This window comes from Eucyclogobius newberryi, unplaced genomic scaffold, assembly GCF_026437365.1.
Source record: "Eucyclogobius newberryi isolate DKJ021-1_F unplaced genomic scaffold, fEucNew1.0.hap1 SCAF_13, whole genome shotgun sequence".
Lineage (NCBI taxonomy): Eukaryota > Metazoa > Chordata > Actinopteri > Gobiiformes > Gobiidae > Eucyclogobius > Eucyclogobius newberryi.
In genome coordinates this window covers 11738850-11756042 of record NW_027315757.1, presented here as the reverse complement: position 1 = coordinate 11756042, position 17193 = coordinate 11738850, and the positions used below count along the sequence as shown (strand labels likewise).

The window sequence follows — 17193 nt, the reverse complement described above, 5'->3', positions numbered from 1 at the left end:
ACAAAAACACTTCCTGTAACAGTTGTGACGTTATTGACACGCGACGCACGTATCGTTTTGATTGACTCATGGCTGGTCCAATCCGTAAACAGAAAGACACTGCAGACGGCGAAGTGTCAGATTTCGTGTTTTTGTCAGCGATGTTTTGACACGGACGGTTTCTGTGTCATGTTAATAAACTGATTAGTGGTGCTGTGCTTGATGGAGTATTGTGGTCGTGATGCGTTTTAATTTTGGGTACGAGATTGCGAGTAAATATTTAACTTTTAACTGTTGCGTTTCTGCTCACACAGGCTACTGTTTTTAGCATTGAAGCTAACTGGCATGCTGTGAATTTTCCTAGCCTGACAAATATGCCCTGTTGTCTAAGATGATATTTTGATGGTTTGTTATAGTTCATATTAGCCCTGCAGACTTGACTTGTGTGGTTAAATGCACTGATGGTGATATTTGCCTGTTGCAGGTCACCCCAGGCCGACATGGACTCAGTAGGGTCACCTCAGGCTCGGCTATAGCCTCCACTTCGGCCCATGTAAACACTGGACCCAGACGTCTACATTTCTATGACACACTCAATTTATGCACAGCTAGATTCGGTGGAATCGCACTTGGACGAGTTCCCATATATGTTTTATCTGGGCCTGTTCTTTGTGAACGTGCTGATCCTGTATTATGCCTTCTTGATGGAGTACATTGTCCTGAATGTAGGGATAGTGTTTTTGCCCGAGGACATGGACCAGGCGCTGGTGGACCTTGGAGTCATTTCTGACCCGGCCTCTATGCCTTATGACACGGACACTGAGCTGGATGTGTTTGAGGGCTACCTTGAATAACGTGGAAGCAACAAACTACAAAGCCCCATGTAACTGACTCTGATAGAACATGGGACAAAAACGCTGCTGGGTCAATGGGGACGACCATACGCATCTCAGCCAGGGTGAAGGGGTGAGTGGTAACGTTACTATCACAAAGATGACATGCCGTTGTAAAATGAAGGGCACCTTCATTGATATATTTTGTCTTTTTTTAAAGGTTGTCCCAGCTCACAAAAGGTAACCAGAGTGGAAGAGCTGCAGCCACTTGTAGTAGCTGTCCTTGAGGAAGAACATGCAATCATGAATAAGCATGTTTCTTCTATCTTGTAGCGTCTTCTACAAGAAATGATCTGTCAAATTCTCAGGCCTTGTGTTCCTGCTCAGCAGCACATAAAGACTGTCTAAACATGGTTGACATTGTGGCCAATTGTTTAGACACCAGTGTTGATTAAAAATAACAGAGTGCTTTAGTTTTAGGAAGAAATTATTTTATTTATATCTTGAATGCAAATTTTAAAGGCTTTGCTTCTTACAAGGAATATTTGAGATGGGAAAACATTTCGTCACAAAATTCATGAGAAACAGGGAACACGAAACATACCGGCATCTGCAGAGCTCTTTGGCCTATACAAGCACCGGTAATCTAACACTTTGTTGTGCCAAATTTTTCTTTGATTCACCTGTGTTAACAGCATGACTGTGATATTGTAAAATGCCTGTTGCTTACAACTGTCCATTTTATTCATTTGCAGCTGTAGGGTTTCCTAAAATTATGTTTCATGTTTTCATCTTAATATGCACTTGACTGGACAGAAAAAGCAGTCCACTGCAGAGGTTTGTGAATACCCTGCAAGTTTCTCTGGTCATGCATTATTTTATTGAGTTGGTTAAGGCTGGTTTATACTCAAAAATCAAGACGGACGCTCTGCAACGCTTCAGACAGCTAAAGCGTTATGAGTGGTTAATTTGCAATGACTTAAAGATCTGCAGATTGAAAATAGCTTTATCATAAATGAAAATGAAATGCATCAGAACACTAATGTGCAACACAGAAGCTGGAATGCTTTGCTTCAGGTCTGCGTCAGGACGCCAGCTACACCAGTATCAGCTGAACGCTGCTTGACACTGACGTATAAACCAGCCTTAACACAGAACTGTAGTAAGCATCTCCTCAGCGGAGCTCTCATCCTCCGCTCTGTGCCATTGCTCATTGTGCAGTGAGTTTGAGAAAATAAGCCATAATTTAAACCGGCATAAAGTATTGGGAAATGTAGACAGGGTCCATATCTGACATTACACAAAAAATATCCTAGCCTATGAAACTAGGACAATGGCAGTATTAAATCAACTTCACTATTATCCCTAGAACAGACATCTACCAAAAGCTGCTCACATCACGCTGATTAGAACAAGCTTCACTCAGCAGTTCATCTGTTTCTGTTCCAAAATACAGTCATTGTAGCGTTTTGGATTATACCACCATTTGTTCCCAAAATGTATTCAATAAACTAAGGTCATTTTATTGCCAGCTTGACATGAGTGTTTTAGTTGGACTCAGACATTTTGAAACTAAATGAATAAAGAATAATTGCATCAGAGCACTGTTATTTCACTTAATGTCCACAAGAGGGCATTCGTGTAATGGATACTACAAAGTCAGGTTAAAGACGACCAGTCACACAATACATAATTATGTTACAGCAAACATACAATTCATTTGGATTTTTGTATGCCTTTAAAGTAAAAAAAAGAAAGAAAATAAATTACCTACCCACTTGAAAAATGTTGGTCAGATTACAGCAAACATACAATTAATTTGGACCAGCCTAAGGAGTGAACATTTTATTATCTTATTCCAGCTTAGATGACTATATTTTCACAGACAAAATATTGTAGTAGAATAAACATATCTTGAGCTTTGTAATACGTTTTTCTTTAATGGTCCTTTAAAAAAAAATTACAAAAAAAAAAATACATTTTTAAGTGAAAATGCACATTCACAGCTCCACACTAAAAAGTATCCATAATGCGATGGTCCTGCTGCTTTAGTCTTTCAAACGCACCATAAGGAATTTGCTTACCCCACATCCTACAGGGACACAATGCATAACATGAGTATTTCATTATAACAGAATACAGTAACTATGGCAACATATCCAGACTCCTTTTTCACCTCAAAGTCTTCATATGCTGACAGTGCTTCAGGCTGCTCCCCAAACTCTGTGCTCCCACATCTGTCAGCCAGTTGTAAGTTATGCTGTTCAACATGTTACAAAATGTTATTACAGTTGTTTTGACGTCCATATGACACAATAAAGTGCTTCAAATGGAAAATATACTTTTTTTGATGGGCTGCCTGCTGCTCATTTCCTTCCTGAAGTGTTCCACAGTTCACTGGCATTAAACGTATCAAATGTATCCATGTTGCATTTATTCAGCTGAAAGTGTTCTACATGCATTCTTTCATAAGCCGATGCAAAATCTCTTCAATCTGACATTCATTTGACTTTAAAGCAATGTATCACTGATGAAAAACTCCAACAATAGAAATAATAGATGGATACCTGGAGAAAGTAGTTCAATCTGCAGCAAAAAAGGATATGAATTTGACAGATATTGGGACAAACTGGACGGATAAGAAGAGGATTGTGCCAGACTGACTCTCACTGGACTGCCATTTTTCTTTTTCCCTTTTGTGTCTAGTTCTGTTTGTTTTAATTTTGTCTTAATTTTGTATTATATAAAAACAATAAAAACTAAAATAGAAAAACATACATTCTTACTGTAAGCAGGCTCGTCTCTCTAGGTTACGTTTAAAGCTATACTGTGGAACCTTCTACATCTCCATGGAAACAAGCAGTTGACAAGACCCTCCACCATCTTCCATGTGTGAAAAGTATGCAAAACTATTCTTACTCCAATTCCGTGAGGGCGGACATATGAGGAAGAACTGCTGCGAAACAGTTGGCACCTTCATCATAAATGGCATTGCTGTGGAGGCTTAAAAGACAGATGCAGAAATGAATAATAATTGGATTTATTTTGTGCCTTTCAAGATACCATGGCAATATTCATGTACTCCTTTGCCTTGGGGCTAACTAATGGAAACTTGACTGACGATCTGCGCCAAATGCATCTCTTACAATCATCACAGTATTAAATGACTGGAGTGCAATATTATCTTGAACGTGTATTTAATATAATCCGACTTTCCATCTGTGCTCATTTAGCCCCATAGTTACATAAATATATGTTGAAAATAAACCACAAATTCTACTATAGTACAATGTTTTTGTACCTTAACCGAACAAGTTTAGGAAGATTTCTTAAAGCGGCCGATAGTGACTTTGCTCCGGTGTCGCCAATAGTGTTCTGTGACAGACTGTGAACAAAATTAAAAATGTTAAACACGATGAAAACATGATCTGTCATAATAAAAGTGTAAATATCAGACTCACTTAATAGTTTCTAAGGAGGACAGCGAGACCAAAGCCTTTGCCAAATGCTGAGCTCCGTCATCGTCAATTTTGTTGTTCTCCAGGCTAAAAAGGGAAGAGGAATTGAGAAAAATGGCACGTCTACACACTTCTTATAGACATTTTTCAGGATGAGGGATTATATTTACTCCAAGTGTTGTAAGTTGTGTAGACCTGGCAACAACTTCCACAGCATGGGAAGAGCAAGTGGGCCCTTGTTCGGCCCGAGCCTGAAACAAGGTCCAAAAGTTGGAAGCAGCAGGACAAAAGATCTGACTGTGATTTTACTGTTGTTGTGATTATATTTTTGGGCTTTATGTTTTAAATGTATGGTTCCAGGAGAATTACTATCTTATTGGACACTTAAATATTAACCAATAAACTAATACAAGAACATTTCAGAACATAAGTTATCTATGGTTTTATACATAAAATATTATTAAGTCTTCCTACTCCTTTTTGAACATGTGTAATTTATTTTATGTGTGCATCAAAATACTTGTTGTGGTCTAAACCTGGTCACAGCATTTAGTTAAGAAGACTTTGAATGACCAAATTAGAAAAGAAAAAAAATCAATACACTTGAAAATGGACAAATTGAATTGAGATTGTGACAAATGGGACAGACATACGCTTCTTCTGTGATTGTCTTTTTAGTCTTTTTTCCCCATTTTATAAAAAAATTTTGTAAAAAGTATTAACTAATAACAGTAATATAAATGATTCTTTGTGACCATTGTGATTCAAAATTGTTATGTAGTTCAATTTAAATTTAAAGTTACGTTGTTGCCTTTTTTAACCAGGCATTTCAACCCAAATCTGCCATTTTACTGTATTTTGAAAGACAAACAAACTAACAAACTGAACCAAACTGAAGCTAAATGTTTAGGATTTGTTCTTTTGAAAAGGTTCATATGATCTCAGCATCATCTGAATTTAAATGTCGACAGTAGAACAATTGTCTGTTAAATGTTGGACTGAGATTAAAGCGCTTACTCCAGCTCCAGCCTGTGCAGGTCTTTAACTGCAAGAACTCCTTCAGCAAAGATGGAATTCAACTGGCTGTAGGAGAAATACAGAACAATAAATATATAGCATGTTTCCTCAAGTATTTACATCTGCCTGAGTTATATTACCATTCTGGAAGTCTCCTGTTTGTGTGGATGTCCACCAGCTTAGCCAGATGTTCAATATGACTAACTTGTGTGGCTTTGAATGGGTCGATCTTGAACTTGGACACAACGTCGCCCAGGACACCATCTTCTTTTTGTTTTCCAAGTTCCTCCCACAATATAACGACGTCACCAATGCAAGCTCTAGATGAGTAAACAGTTAAGTCAAAGTTCTACAGCGACACAGTTCTGAACGTCAAAACCCAGTACCTGTACGTTCCTACGGAGTCGAGTCCCACCAAAGATCTCAGCCCGGACACTTGAATCCCACAATCTCGGACGTCCAAAGAGAATCTCCTCTCTCTACGGCCGCCGTGTTGCAAGACGTTTCTGATGACATGTACATCTGCTGGACTGAGCGGTACTCCGTTGAACGTCAGCTTCTGTGGAAGATTCTTGGCGACATGTCCGGCCAAACGGGAAGAGCTGTTGTCTTCAGCAGCATGTGTGAAAGATCCCTCGTAAACAAAGTGACACACGTCCAGGATTTGGGAAGGCCGGAGGTGATCAAACTGGAGGTGTTTGAGGTGGGCAAGGAGTGACTTCTGTTTGGTAACCACTGTCTTGCTGTTGTTGTGAGGCTGGAGCCGGAGAAGATCGTCTTGGTTATGAAAAAGTAGTCCCACGGCAAAGCGCTGGGTCAGTTCAAAGGCCTCTCTCTGGTGTCGTCGTTGCCCCTTGGAGCAGGTCTGGAACGAGAGGGTCTTCACACATGCAGAGCTGCTGGGACAGTAAGCAAGAAGACGTGTCACGAAACCACTTCCTTCTCTTGATCACAGTGTTGGCATTTAAGGTTAGTATATTAAGCAAAGGATGTCAAGATGATTCTGTTCATTGATAATGGTGATTAGTCAGGTTATAATCGTAAGAACAAAAAAAGTATCATCCAGACAATTTTAGAAGTAAAATATAAGTCATTTCAAGTCAATCTGTTTGCCCAATCAGAGGCACAGTAACTTTTCACTAGGGTTTGATTAAAAAACAAAAACCTGGCCATATCCAGGCCTGTCATGATAATTACTAAATCGACTGATTGTTCAATAGATGATGAACGGAACAATATTTCTCATGTGTACGTACGGACATTGGTCAAATTTATTTGCAGGACACATGTGCCTAAGACAATAAACAATACAAACAAAGAGTACAGCATTACAATTATGATAAATAAACAGTCATAAGGCCCCGGTCTGCTGTAGTACCCTCTATGACTCATTGTAAAGGTCAATTATACAGCGCTTTTCTGCCTTTAAGACACTTTAAGTGCTTTCCATCGTGGAACCACTTTCACACATCGGTGTATGCAGACACTGGACGAGGCAGCTGAAGTGTCCTGCCCAAGGACACAATGACAGTATGTACCTGTGGGAGCTAGGAGTTCTGTCAAGGATGTTTTTATGTCAGAAGTATTTTAAAAATATTGTACATTTAGAAATGAGTTTACTGAGAACATTACAACCTAACCCTAACCCTAACTCATAACAACTGGAAATGTTAATGCTATGATTAGATTATGGTGTCAATATTCGTGAACGTTTGTCAAATGTAAAACATCTTATTAAAAATAAAATAAAAAAGGACATCTCTATTTGAGATTTTACAGTTGTTTTCTAACTTTGGGAAATAGTAATAGTAGAGTAAATTGCAGCTGTAATGTATGTGCTGTTTCAGCAAAAGAGACAATGATATCACAGAACGATGGTGTCTGAGAAGTAGTTTCAATGATACTTCTGGAAATATTTGTGGCTGTGATGCAGCTCATTAACAAGAAATGCAACATAGCTTAAGTCAGTTGAGCCCTGAAAACAAAACACAACTGCAGTGAGAAGGAAATCTAACGCTCTCACGTTAAGTAACAAAGAGAAACCCACAAGTGAAATGACATGCAAACTACATTCTTACCTCGACAGTGACAAATGAACAGCAGCAAGGAAGCTCTGAAGAAAAGGATTGGCCCAACACAAAATCTCACGCCCACAAACTTCAGTCTCTCTGGTTCCATCTTTTATCGTTAGCTCCCCGTCGTCTGAATTGCCTTTCTCTTTCTCAGTGTCCAATAAACTCCATCTCTTTCCCGCTCGAGTAGCGTTCAGGAGCCCAATCTCGAGTCCAGCTGCCCTGGTTTTGCACGATATGGAAAATTCCTTTGTGATTATTGAGGAATTCATTTGGACTTGTTTCCAGGCCAGGCAACTCAGCTCAGACACCGGTCCATCCTCCTCTCGACCGCTCTGCTTTTTACCCTTTCTTCTCGGAGCGTTTCCCCTCGTTCGAGTTGCGTTGCGTACATCGCCGCCCTCTCCCGATCCCTTCGATATCGACGTTTGCTCATCTTTCAGACCGTTCATTTTCAGCACCTGATGGCAAATCGCTGTCAAAGTTCTTGGTAAATCCTCCGCAATCGGTCGCCGTCCCAACAGCGTGCACACAAGCCGACATATCCCAGGATTCCAGCACAAAAGACCGAGATAGCTACAGTTTTGCAAGCGCTTGACGGCTGATTGTTGGACTTCCGGATCGGGAAAGTATTGCTTGATGTACATCTCTACATCCGAGGGTGAGAATCCAGAAGTTTCCAAAATATTGTCCACTTTCCGTAGCAGCTGGCTCGCACTGCCTCTCGGTCTGGACGCGAGGAGGAGGGAGCAGCCACGAAGCACGACCCGTTGCAGAATAGCAGAATACAGTTGTCGAATCGTGAAAGTCTTAGCACTTCTATCTTTGGCCACATCCTTTTCTAAATGTTGCACGAGCAGTTCGAACTCTCTCAAGTCTTCGAAACCGTCGAATATGATGAGAGTGCGTTTCGGGGCGGCGAGGATTTGGGCGAAAACGGCGTCCGGGTTGGAGCAAGGCGGCGCCGACGAGGAGAGTTGGAGCAGTAGCGTTTCGAGGCCGTATTTGGGTTCGGTTGCGGCGAGCAATGGGGCGTCCAGTAGGAACACGAAGTCGAACTGAGGGAGGCAATCCGCCGACCAATCGTGGCAGAGTTTCTTGACGCAGGCGGTTTTTCCCATCCCGGCCTTGCCCACGAGCAGGTTGTAGCTCTTGGAACGGCATCCACAGCGACGCTCGAATATCTGAGGGAAGAAAAAACAAACAGCAGCAAAGTATTTACTGTTTCAAATGTATCAATGTAATGTATAATGATCTGGCTTCATATGTATAACCACATTTGTTATTCAAATGTGCTTATTTATGTATTATATGTAGTTTCTGACCCAGCCTGTCAATCTTAATCTTAGCAGTTGTTATTTTTGGCATTGCTCCATGTTTCGAATCAAAAGGAAAGAAACTAAACAGAGACAATGAAGAAAACCTCATGAATTAAGCCACGTTGTTTAGCTCATCTAAAACTTAAAGGGGTCATATCACGCCAAATCAATTTTAATTATTATCTTTTACTCTTGTTCATCATTAGTTTACTCAGAGTTGTGTTTTGATTGATTCCTACATGTTTGATCCTGTATTGTTCCTGCAACTGAGTGCTCAAAAGAATCCTGTTTTCACCTACCCCCTATCCCCGCCCACATCCCTGTACTTAGTTTGGATTGTTTGAAAAATTAAGACTCAGGGTGTTGCTCAAAAATGTCACGTAGATACTTTTCAAAAATAAAAACATGTCAATAACTTGTTGTGAAGAGGCGGTGCTTATCAATTTTGCAGTTTTCAACAGGAAGTCAATGGTCCTGTTTCTATTTCCAAGCCGATTTAGATCAATATTACAGTTTACAATGGACAAAACATAAAATTATGTTGTACTTATGTTATAGTTCAATAATAAGTACATACAAAAATAGCACAATAGCTCTCCTTTAAAGTCTGTAATGTATGACCCTGTTGATCTTTATTTTATATCTTGGACGTTTTAAACCACAAAATTGATCCAAAACAAAATGCTCACAGCAGCGAGAAGTGGAAACGTGCCGCTGCTTAAACTTACACTTATTACTGTTTAACGAAAGTACAAAATAAACCATCTGAGAACGTGAGTAAGTACAGATCAGGGAGCACGTGTAAAGGGAAAGAAAAAACAGTGATTTTTGACTACACGAGAATAAAGACAACTCACACGTGCATGAATCCCTCTAAACACAGCGGGAAAACACCTACACCGCAGTTTAAAGCTTCTAAAAGTCAATGTCATGCCATGTGCCCTTTAAAGAAAAGTGTACTGTTACTCTGTTGTCTCTGTCAGCATCTGTTACCTGGTTTAGTTGGACCATGCACTTCCTCCTGTCCGTCTCTCCCATGACATTGAGCTCCCTGTCAAGGCTTTTGTTGCTGTTCTTTCCCGACTGGACGGCGTCGCGCTGGATCACTTTTGAGTCCACGTAGTTTGCGCTGAGGGTCAGACCGTCTCCCAAATCATCACAGGCTCGTCTCACGTGGGCTTTGCTTTCCCGGATGTAGGTCGTTACCGTCTCTGGAATAGGAGCACATGCTGGTGCTGAGACACTGTACATTTGCAATAGACTGGTTCCATAAATATATACAATTGCCAAACATATGTGGCTCAGAATATTTAAAAGGGGATGGACTTTGCCTTTTTAATGGAGGTGGAATAAATACAAAGGTTCTGTAATCTTGACGATGACAAATTTACTTATCTCTGCGTGAGAATTCCACATTTTTTAATACATCTTATATATTCTTTATAACAAACTAGTTTCGATACCAAAGAATAGGCTCGATACTCATTCAATACATCACTATATTTAGTTCTAATAAAGCAAGGTTTTTTATCGATGCTTGCTCAAATGAGTATCTAGTTTCAATACAACTTTTAATAGGAATTAGTATCTGATTTTTGATACTTTTGACGGCTCTAATACAGTATGAACACAAGGAGAAAGTCAAGAACGGGCTCAGTGACTTACGTGGCATCGCCGGTGTGAGCGGGACGGCATGCGACTCACTGACTGGACACTTCTCTGAATAAAAGCACATTTGGTCATTTTAAATGTGATTACGTGTGTGAAAAAAATATATATATGTAACTTCCATGAAAGTAACAAAGTACATAATTAAAAGTACTGTATTTGGACTTTAATTTTGTCAATAGTTTTAGACCTGCTGAAATGGCAGAGCAGTTTATTTTTCAGCACATTTCCGGAGACATCTAGCCTAAATTAAGCTTTGAGAAAACAAAAATATGCTATATGGATAAAAATAACCAAGAAATGATTCATTAATTATAAACAGGAATAGCCAATTTGACACTTTAATTGTGTTTTACTTGTTACTCATTTTTAAGTACTTTTACTTGGTTTGCTCCTGTATCTGTACTTCTAAACTTACTATGTCTTCCACCACTGAAAAGAATCAATCAAATGGGTTCTACTGTCCTTACCGTGGGCCCGAGGAGACGTACAGACTGGAGACATGTCCGACAATGATCCCGATGGGGAAGAACTCGGCAGGACCGGTGCCGGTGCCGCATTTACTGCAAAGTACAATGACATGAAGCGTCAGTTGTACGTTACAGCGCAGCAGGTGAAGAGAGTTTATAAAGCAGGACCCACCTGGTGACAGAGGAGGCGCGCTGCATCTGGACTCAGGGGAAACAGGAACTATCAAACAAGAAATAACATGTCGTTGTGAATAACAGCGTGGATGATGGAGACGACAGAGGAGCCACGGACAAATACTGTGAGTCATCCACAGCAAACAGGTGACAGCTGCTTATATTTTTTGAATGATGACTTTGCTTGGTTGGGAAGTCCCTGTGGTGAATATTTATCATAGTTTTACATCAGTCAAGTTGGAGTTTGTGGAAGAAAATGAAAAATAAAAGCCAAATTCTGCCCAAAATGCAGGGAAAATGTCAATACAACTGACAGTTTAAACATTAATTTGAAAAAAATAAAGTTGTTATCAGGTGTTTTTGTCAAATCAAACTATTGTGTAATTTATATAGATTTTGGCCCTTGTTAACATAATGGTTGCTAGGTAACAGTTGTAGAATTGCCTCTACTTATGTCACATCTGTTTCTCATGTTCAGCCATGAAGTACTCTAACATTAAAAAACAAATTTGTCAAACTGAAAAAAATTGTAAAAAATAGCTATGTAAAATCTAATAAATTATATAATCATGTTTACTATGTTTTATGTCATGTGCACTTTGAGTTAAAGGTGAAATATGTACTTTTCATTTTCTCCATGTGGATGTTATTGCTTTGCCTGGAAAGAAACCTTGAACTACTTATACTGCTCGACTGAACTGAAAACTTTATGGACAGTAACGTATATATTCTAGCTTTGTATATAAATACCTAATGATACATTTTCACTAATACAAGGCTTGAAAACCTTTTATCACTGGAGCGAATGATAGTTTTCACAATAATGCAATTTTAGTAGATAATGTGCAAACACGTACATCTAACATCACAATTCTTTTAAATATTGAAGGCTTGGTTTGGTCCGCGGTCCTCACTTTGATCACCCCTGCTTACCATACTGTTTAATTTCAAATAGGAACGCTTGTAATATATGATACAATGAACAACAGCGGTCGAGAAACGCATTTTGTAATAATTGTCATTGTCGTTGTTGACGGCTCAAGCAGAGAAATAAAATAAAAAGTGATGTCATTGAATAAAGTGACCGGGACGTTGCTGGTGAATGTGGCCAAACCTGTTCCTCTCTTACCCAGTATGAACGCCGGGGCAGTGGCCGTGTGAGGCAGCCTGAGGACGAGCGGGAGCTTGATCGTCTGCAGCAGCGCTCTGAGGCTCTTGTGGCTGATGGCACTGGGACGGGGAACGTGGACCAGAGAGATTTGAGGAGACGGCGCACAACGGGCCTCTGCTGGGTCACGTGCTGCTAAACAACCGCTTGTATTTTAAATCAAAGCTGCTGTAGCGAGAACATATTGTGACAAGTTGTCAAGAGAGACATCAACATAACGTTATAGAGGTCCTCGGGCGTTTGCTGAATGCCTCTCCCCATTTCACTCTATAAAAGTCCTGACAAATAATAAAGCCCTTGGACCAGAAAAATACAAATAAAATGCCCTATTGTCTCTAAAAGTGTTCAAAATGTTGATGTTTTGATGTGTTTTATGGTTAATATCAAGGTATTTACAGGGGCTGCCCATATAAACTGGCAAAAACATTTACTTATATGTTATAATGTCAATAAACTTACTTAAAGGATAATTAAGTAACATTTCCATCTTATTGAATGTCTTTTTAAGTCCCTGTGATGGTTAAATATGTATTTTTGGGGCGTTTGAAGTGTTCGTCGTTGCCCACTGCTGTTTCCGGGCAGAAAACCAGCCGTGCAACCCGAAGACAACTCTCCTGAGAAACCCTAACTCTTCTTTTCTAATATTTGGCAACGTTCAATGTTTTTGTATGTGCTTATACTTCTATGTGATCGTGTATGATGAATTGGGTCTGTTCTTTGGCAATGTATTTTGACAAGGGAGCTGCAGGGGGAGCTCTGTCGCTAAGTTGCTAAGTTCTGCTTTAAAAGAGCAAGACACATTAAGAGCAAGTTGCAATATATGTGTGGATTTTCTGTTTTTTTTAGTGATTTCTTTTCAAAGTGAGCAGTGCATCACATATTTATGGGTTTCAGAATGATGAGGAATTAGCACAGTTATAATTGCAATTAACAATTTAAAACAATATATAATAATAAACCATTTAATCTCTTTGGAATGGGAAAATCCTCAAAATGCCTGGCTATGACAGGACGCTGAAACACATGAATTAACGATTTTCAGCGTCCTGTTTATGGGTGACAATTTGAGGACTTTTGCTCATTCAAAAGACACAATATTTCATTTGAATTTCTAAATACTATGGTAACAGCGCTAAATGATCTCTCTGACATTCCTGGTTCAACTTCCTAATTCTCTTTTTTATTTATAACAGTTGCATTTCCCTTTAAATAAAAGTTCCTGTTTCATTCACAGAAGTTGTTCTATTCTGGCCATTTCAACTGCTGCTCACCAAAAAATGTCAAGACCACCACCTGGATTCTTCTGAAGTGCAGTTTAACGTACACTTTCACCGTGTCTTACTTACCTATTAGTGTTCGTTTCCTTTTGGGTTGTGATGTTGTGTGTTCACCGTCATCATGCTCTAGAGTAGGAGAGAAATGATCAAGAAAGCTGTGTGAATTATTCATTATAATAACAATATCATTCATTTGTACGCAAGAGTGGGAACTGGGGAGTGAACCGCAGACCTTTGGGTTAGTGGGAAAACGCTCTAATAGACATGAGGGAGTACTCTGTTCTTGTTATTTAAGTAAAAGTGCAGATAGATGAGCAAAAATGATTAAAATAAAAGTAACACATACAAAATCTACTTAAGTACCCCTTATGAATGTTTTGCATGTATTTTGGGGCTTGAACTCAAAACCTTCACACAGATTGATCATGTTAAAAATAATGAATAAAAATAACTCCCCCAAACCATATGAAACATACTTTCTACTTTTCAGTCCAGTTTAAGAATATAGTCGAGTGGAAAGTACAGATAATTTGAAATGTACTTTAACTTTAGTTACTTTCCACCACTTCTAATTGACTGCGGTAGTTCGATGCTCATTCTGCTTTATAAATGAGCAGATGGACAGTTACTGTTGGGTCTTTTTCTTCTGTGAGGTTGTGTGCTGGTGCTCTCGGGGGATCCCTCGTGTGTGCACTCAGCAGGAGAGGAACCTTCACCCGAGGGCCCTAAAAGAGGAAGGAAACTGTCACTAGTTATTCAGTTTAGCTTTCATTAAAATATCTGCTATGAACCATTGTTGTTTTAGCACCTGTGATCCGACTGAGCCACTATGTTCATTTTGACTAAGCAGATTTATTTATGTGGTAATGTGTGTCTCAGGATCACAGTTTAAACATTGAGATGAGTTAAAGATTGTCTTCTTTCTCCATTGATAATAACAAAATAAGATATATAGGCCTAACAAGTTATTCAATCTAAATTAGACAATACAGACCCTAACCCAATTATTATAATGGGACAAGTCATCTGTTTAGCTAATCTACCATGAATACAAAATGGTGCTTACAGCGGCTCTCGACTTCAGTCTCAAGTAAGCCAAAAAGACCATCTGGATCTAAATCTGGATCTGGAAAATATTAACAATAAAACACATCTGAGCTGAGCCACACTGAACTGAACATTTGCATCTAAAATGATCGATTCTTTGGCTTACTTACCTACTATACTATCCAGATTTTCCATGTATTGTAGCAAATCATCTACAAATGACCAAACATTGCATGAGATAATTGTGGGATTTATTTATTTAGTTTACAGCATAGAAAAGTATTGTTGTGTAAATGCAGAGGCTCACCTGGCAGACAGGACAGGAGTGGACAGGTGACCAGACCTGGATCCACCTCCTGCATTTTTCTGTATAAATAAATTAATACGTAAAGAAATATTGAAAAAATAAGAATTACAAAAATGTACCACTTTGCTTTTGTCCATTTATGGTGAAATAAGTATAACAAGAAGTCATTTATGGATATTAAACGTTTGCATAATTCAATTCAGAAAAACAGAAACAGAACAGAAATACAAAAAAATATAGAAATAGATTTAAAGTGGCAATGGCTGCTAAACTAAGCAAAATGTTGTATCAAAAAAAAAGAAAGCCCTGGTTTTAACTGCTCAAAATGTTTTATAAAGACATCAACAGACTCAGTTACAAGTACTGCTGTAAAAGTAGAGAGTAAACTAAAAGTAACTATTTACTTTCCATTTGTCTAGATCATAGCAATTGAAAAGTAAGTGACTCGTTGATACACAATGATTATTATAATGCAAATGAAGCCATGTCCTTGGTGGTAGTGGATGAAGAAAGGCGCACGTACAATTACCTGCTGTGGTGCGCGTTGAGAGATGCTGCTGAGTCCAAGTCCATAAGACCTTTATCCCCTCATCCTTTAGCTCGTCCCTCCGCGTGAACCGGGCGCGGGGAACGTCCAGAACATTTAGAGCCGCCGCTCCGTTTGTGGCGCTCGCCAACGCGCCCTAAAGTACCTGCGCTTTTACTTTCACTTTCCAGCCGTGCCAAGCCAAATGTGACGTTCATGGAGCTATTGTGAAGGAAATAAGAACCAGATCAGGCTCATCACTCATTTTATCACTGAAAGTCACACTCTAAACCTTGACATTTGCAGAAGCACCAAATATAGTGGATGAAGACTTTGGTGAACTAGCTCAAAGTAATTGTAATTATGTATAAAACCATTGCTGGCAGTTATATTAGTGGTCACATTTTTGCAAGTGGAATTTAGAATATTTCCTCTTATGTGTCGATCAATGTCTTAATGTGCATTTTCCCTGATACATAAACGAAGAAACTAAAGTATATCTTACATTTATTCAGTTACATTCTTTCCGTGAGATCTGGCCTGTCACTGCATTGTCTCTATGGCGATATAAGCTCAGGAAGTTACATAGTACACCTTTAAATATAAATAACACTCTATGCATAAACAGTTTAGTCAGTAGATTAATCACATTTGGATATGGGAGTTTGATCACTTGTTCAATCCCTGTTTCAATACATCGCTTTTTTATTTACATTTTGTATTCACTCAAATAAAAATGCTGGTGTGTCTTGTTTATAATGTCACGCTTCACAACATTAACCAGGGAGTTTTAGTGCAGCAGTGGGAAGTACCGGCTCGACTGGTTTACCAGCTCGGCATGTAATCATGAGATATGCACCAATCATCTGCACTTCTAATAATAATGTAATAGTTCATCTCCAGCCAGGTCACGATCAATCAATCAAAGTGTGTTTGTACAGTACAGTTCAAACAAAAGTAACTCAAAGTGCTTTACAACGGTTAAAACACATCTTAACATAAGCAGAGATACTTCTGTTAAGCTGTAATTAGAATGAAAGCTGCTGATTCAAGACAATAGTTCTTTCTAGAGTCGTTTTCAAAATAATATATTGGTTCTCATTGTCAATTCGTGGCGCAATTGAGGGGAAAAAAATGTAATTCCTGTTTCGTTATCTTAACTTGTGTAGTTTGGGTCCATTTGTTACTGAGCACAATAAAAGTCACTAGTCCAGACTGGAAGATCTTTTGAAGGATTAGATGCAAATAATATGTTAGCTCACTTCAGAAGCCAGTCTTGTAATAATAACGTAATAAACAAAGTTGCACCGTACAAAGCTTTTTATAAATGCCTAATCTAACAATAGCGCTGTGTGGAAACAGACAAAGAAGAGCACGCCAAACGATAAATACAGGAGTCAAATTTCATTCCGTCATGATGAAACTGAAAGCATAGCACTCCTTTCAGCCAAATTCACCAAACGGTAACAAATACAGACATGTTGGTACAAGTAATGTGAAGGATTATTGTGCTTTTCATGTAGTAAATCATCTCCCTTTGGTCTGTTGTTGGTGATCTATTGTTTCCATGGATCTTCACATTTCAAAACCAGATGCACCTGCCAAAAACTGTTACAAAAAATATTTAAGTTGGACGACATGAGCCTTGGATGTCTTCTGTTGTTGCCTTTTTTCTTGTTCTTTTATGTTGTAGAAACTGTGGTTACCAGGACGCACACCATTATCATGTGCTCTGGGAGTGTCCCACTGCATAAGAATATTACACAGAATGAACAAAGCATTGTAGACACCATCATTCCTCAAGATTTTAGAACTGTACATCTGGGCCTCAAAACTCCTGCCATGGATACAATAAATGGATACCTTTGGAACTTCCTT

At 39.0% G+C, this 17193-nt stretch overlaps 2 protein-coding genes across 2 annotated transcripts; one reads left to right on the top strand and one right to left on the bottom strand.

The window, feature by feature from the left end:
• Window positions 1-76: 76 nt before the first annotated feature.
• Window positions 77-2337, top strand: dexi (Dexi homolog (mouse)). The gene is made up of 3 exons (XM_072442608.1): window positions 77-237; window positions 464-945; window positions 1033-2337. Exon 2 carries the CDS (start codon window positions 564-566, stop codon window positions 831-833), a length of 270 nt encoding a protein of 89 aa, XP_072298709.1. The 5' UTR covers window positions 77-237; window positions 464-563; the 3' UTR covers window positions 834-945; window positions 1033-2337.
• A 431-nt stretch (window positions 2338-2768) lies between these two features.
• ciita (class II, major histocompatibility complex, transactivator) lies at window positions 2769-12567 on the bottom strand. The gene is made up of 16 exons (XM_072442288.1): window positions 12555-12567; window positions 12120-12290; window positions 10989-11036; window positions 10817-10909; window positions 10344-10397; window positions 9672-9889; window positions 7366-8543; window positions 5674-6183; window positions 5428-5607; window positions 5288-5353; window positions 4441-4521; window positions 4274-4357; window positions 4114-4197; window positions 3732-3815; window positions 2989-3072; window positions 2769-2904 (listed from the first exon to the last, which is right to left on the bottom strand). The coding sequence occupies exons 1-16, from the start codon at window positions 12565-12567 to the stop codon at window positions 2826-2828; spliced, it is 3027 nt and encodes a 1008-aa protein (XP_072298389.1). The 3' UTR covers window positions 2769-2825.
• Window positions 12568-17193: the final 4626 nt, after the last annotated feature.

Excerpts from the sequence above, each read along its gene's own strand:
- ciita (XM_072442288.1), bottom strand. Across the intron at positions 5,608-5,673 it reads GACTCCGTAGGAACGTACAG|AGCTTGCATTGGTGACGTCG; the intron begins GTACTGGGTTTT and ends TTACTCATCTAG. Across the intron at positions 3,073-3,731 it reads TCCGCCCTCACGGAATTGGA|CATAACTTACAACTGGCTGA; the intron begins GTAAGAATAGTT and ends CATGTTGAACAG.
- dexi (XM_072442608.1), top strand. The coding sequence starts at position 564 with ATGACACACTCAATTTATGCACAGCTAGATTCGGTGGAATCGCACTTG.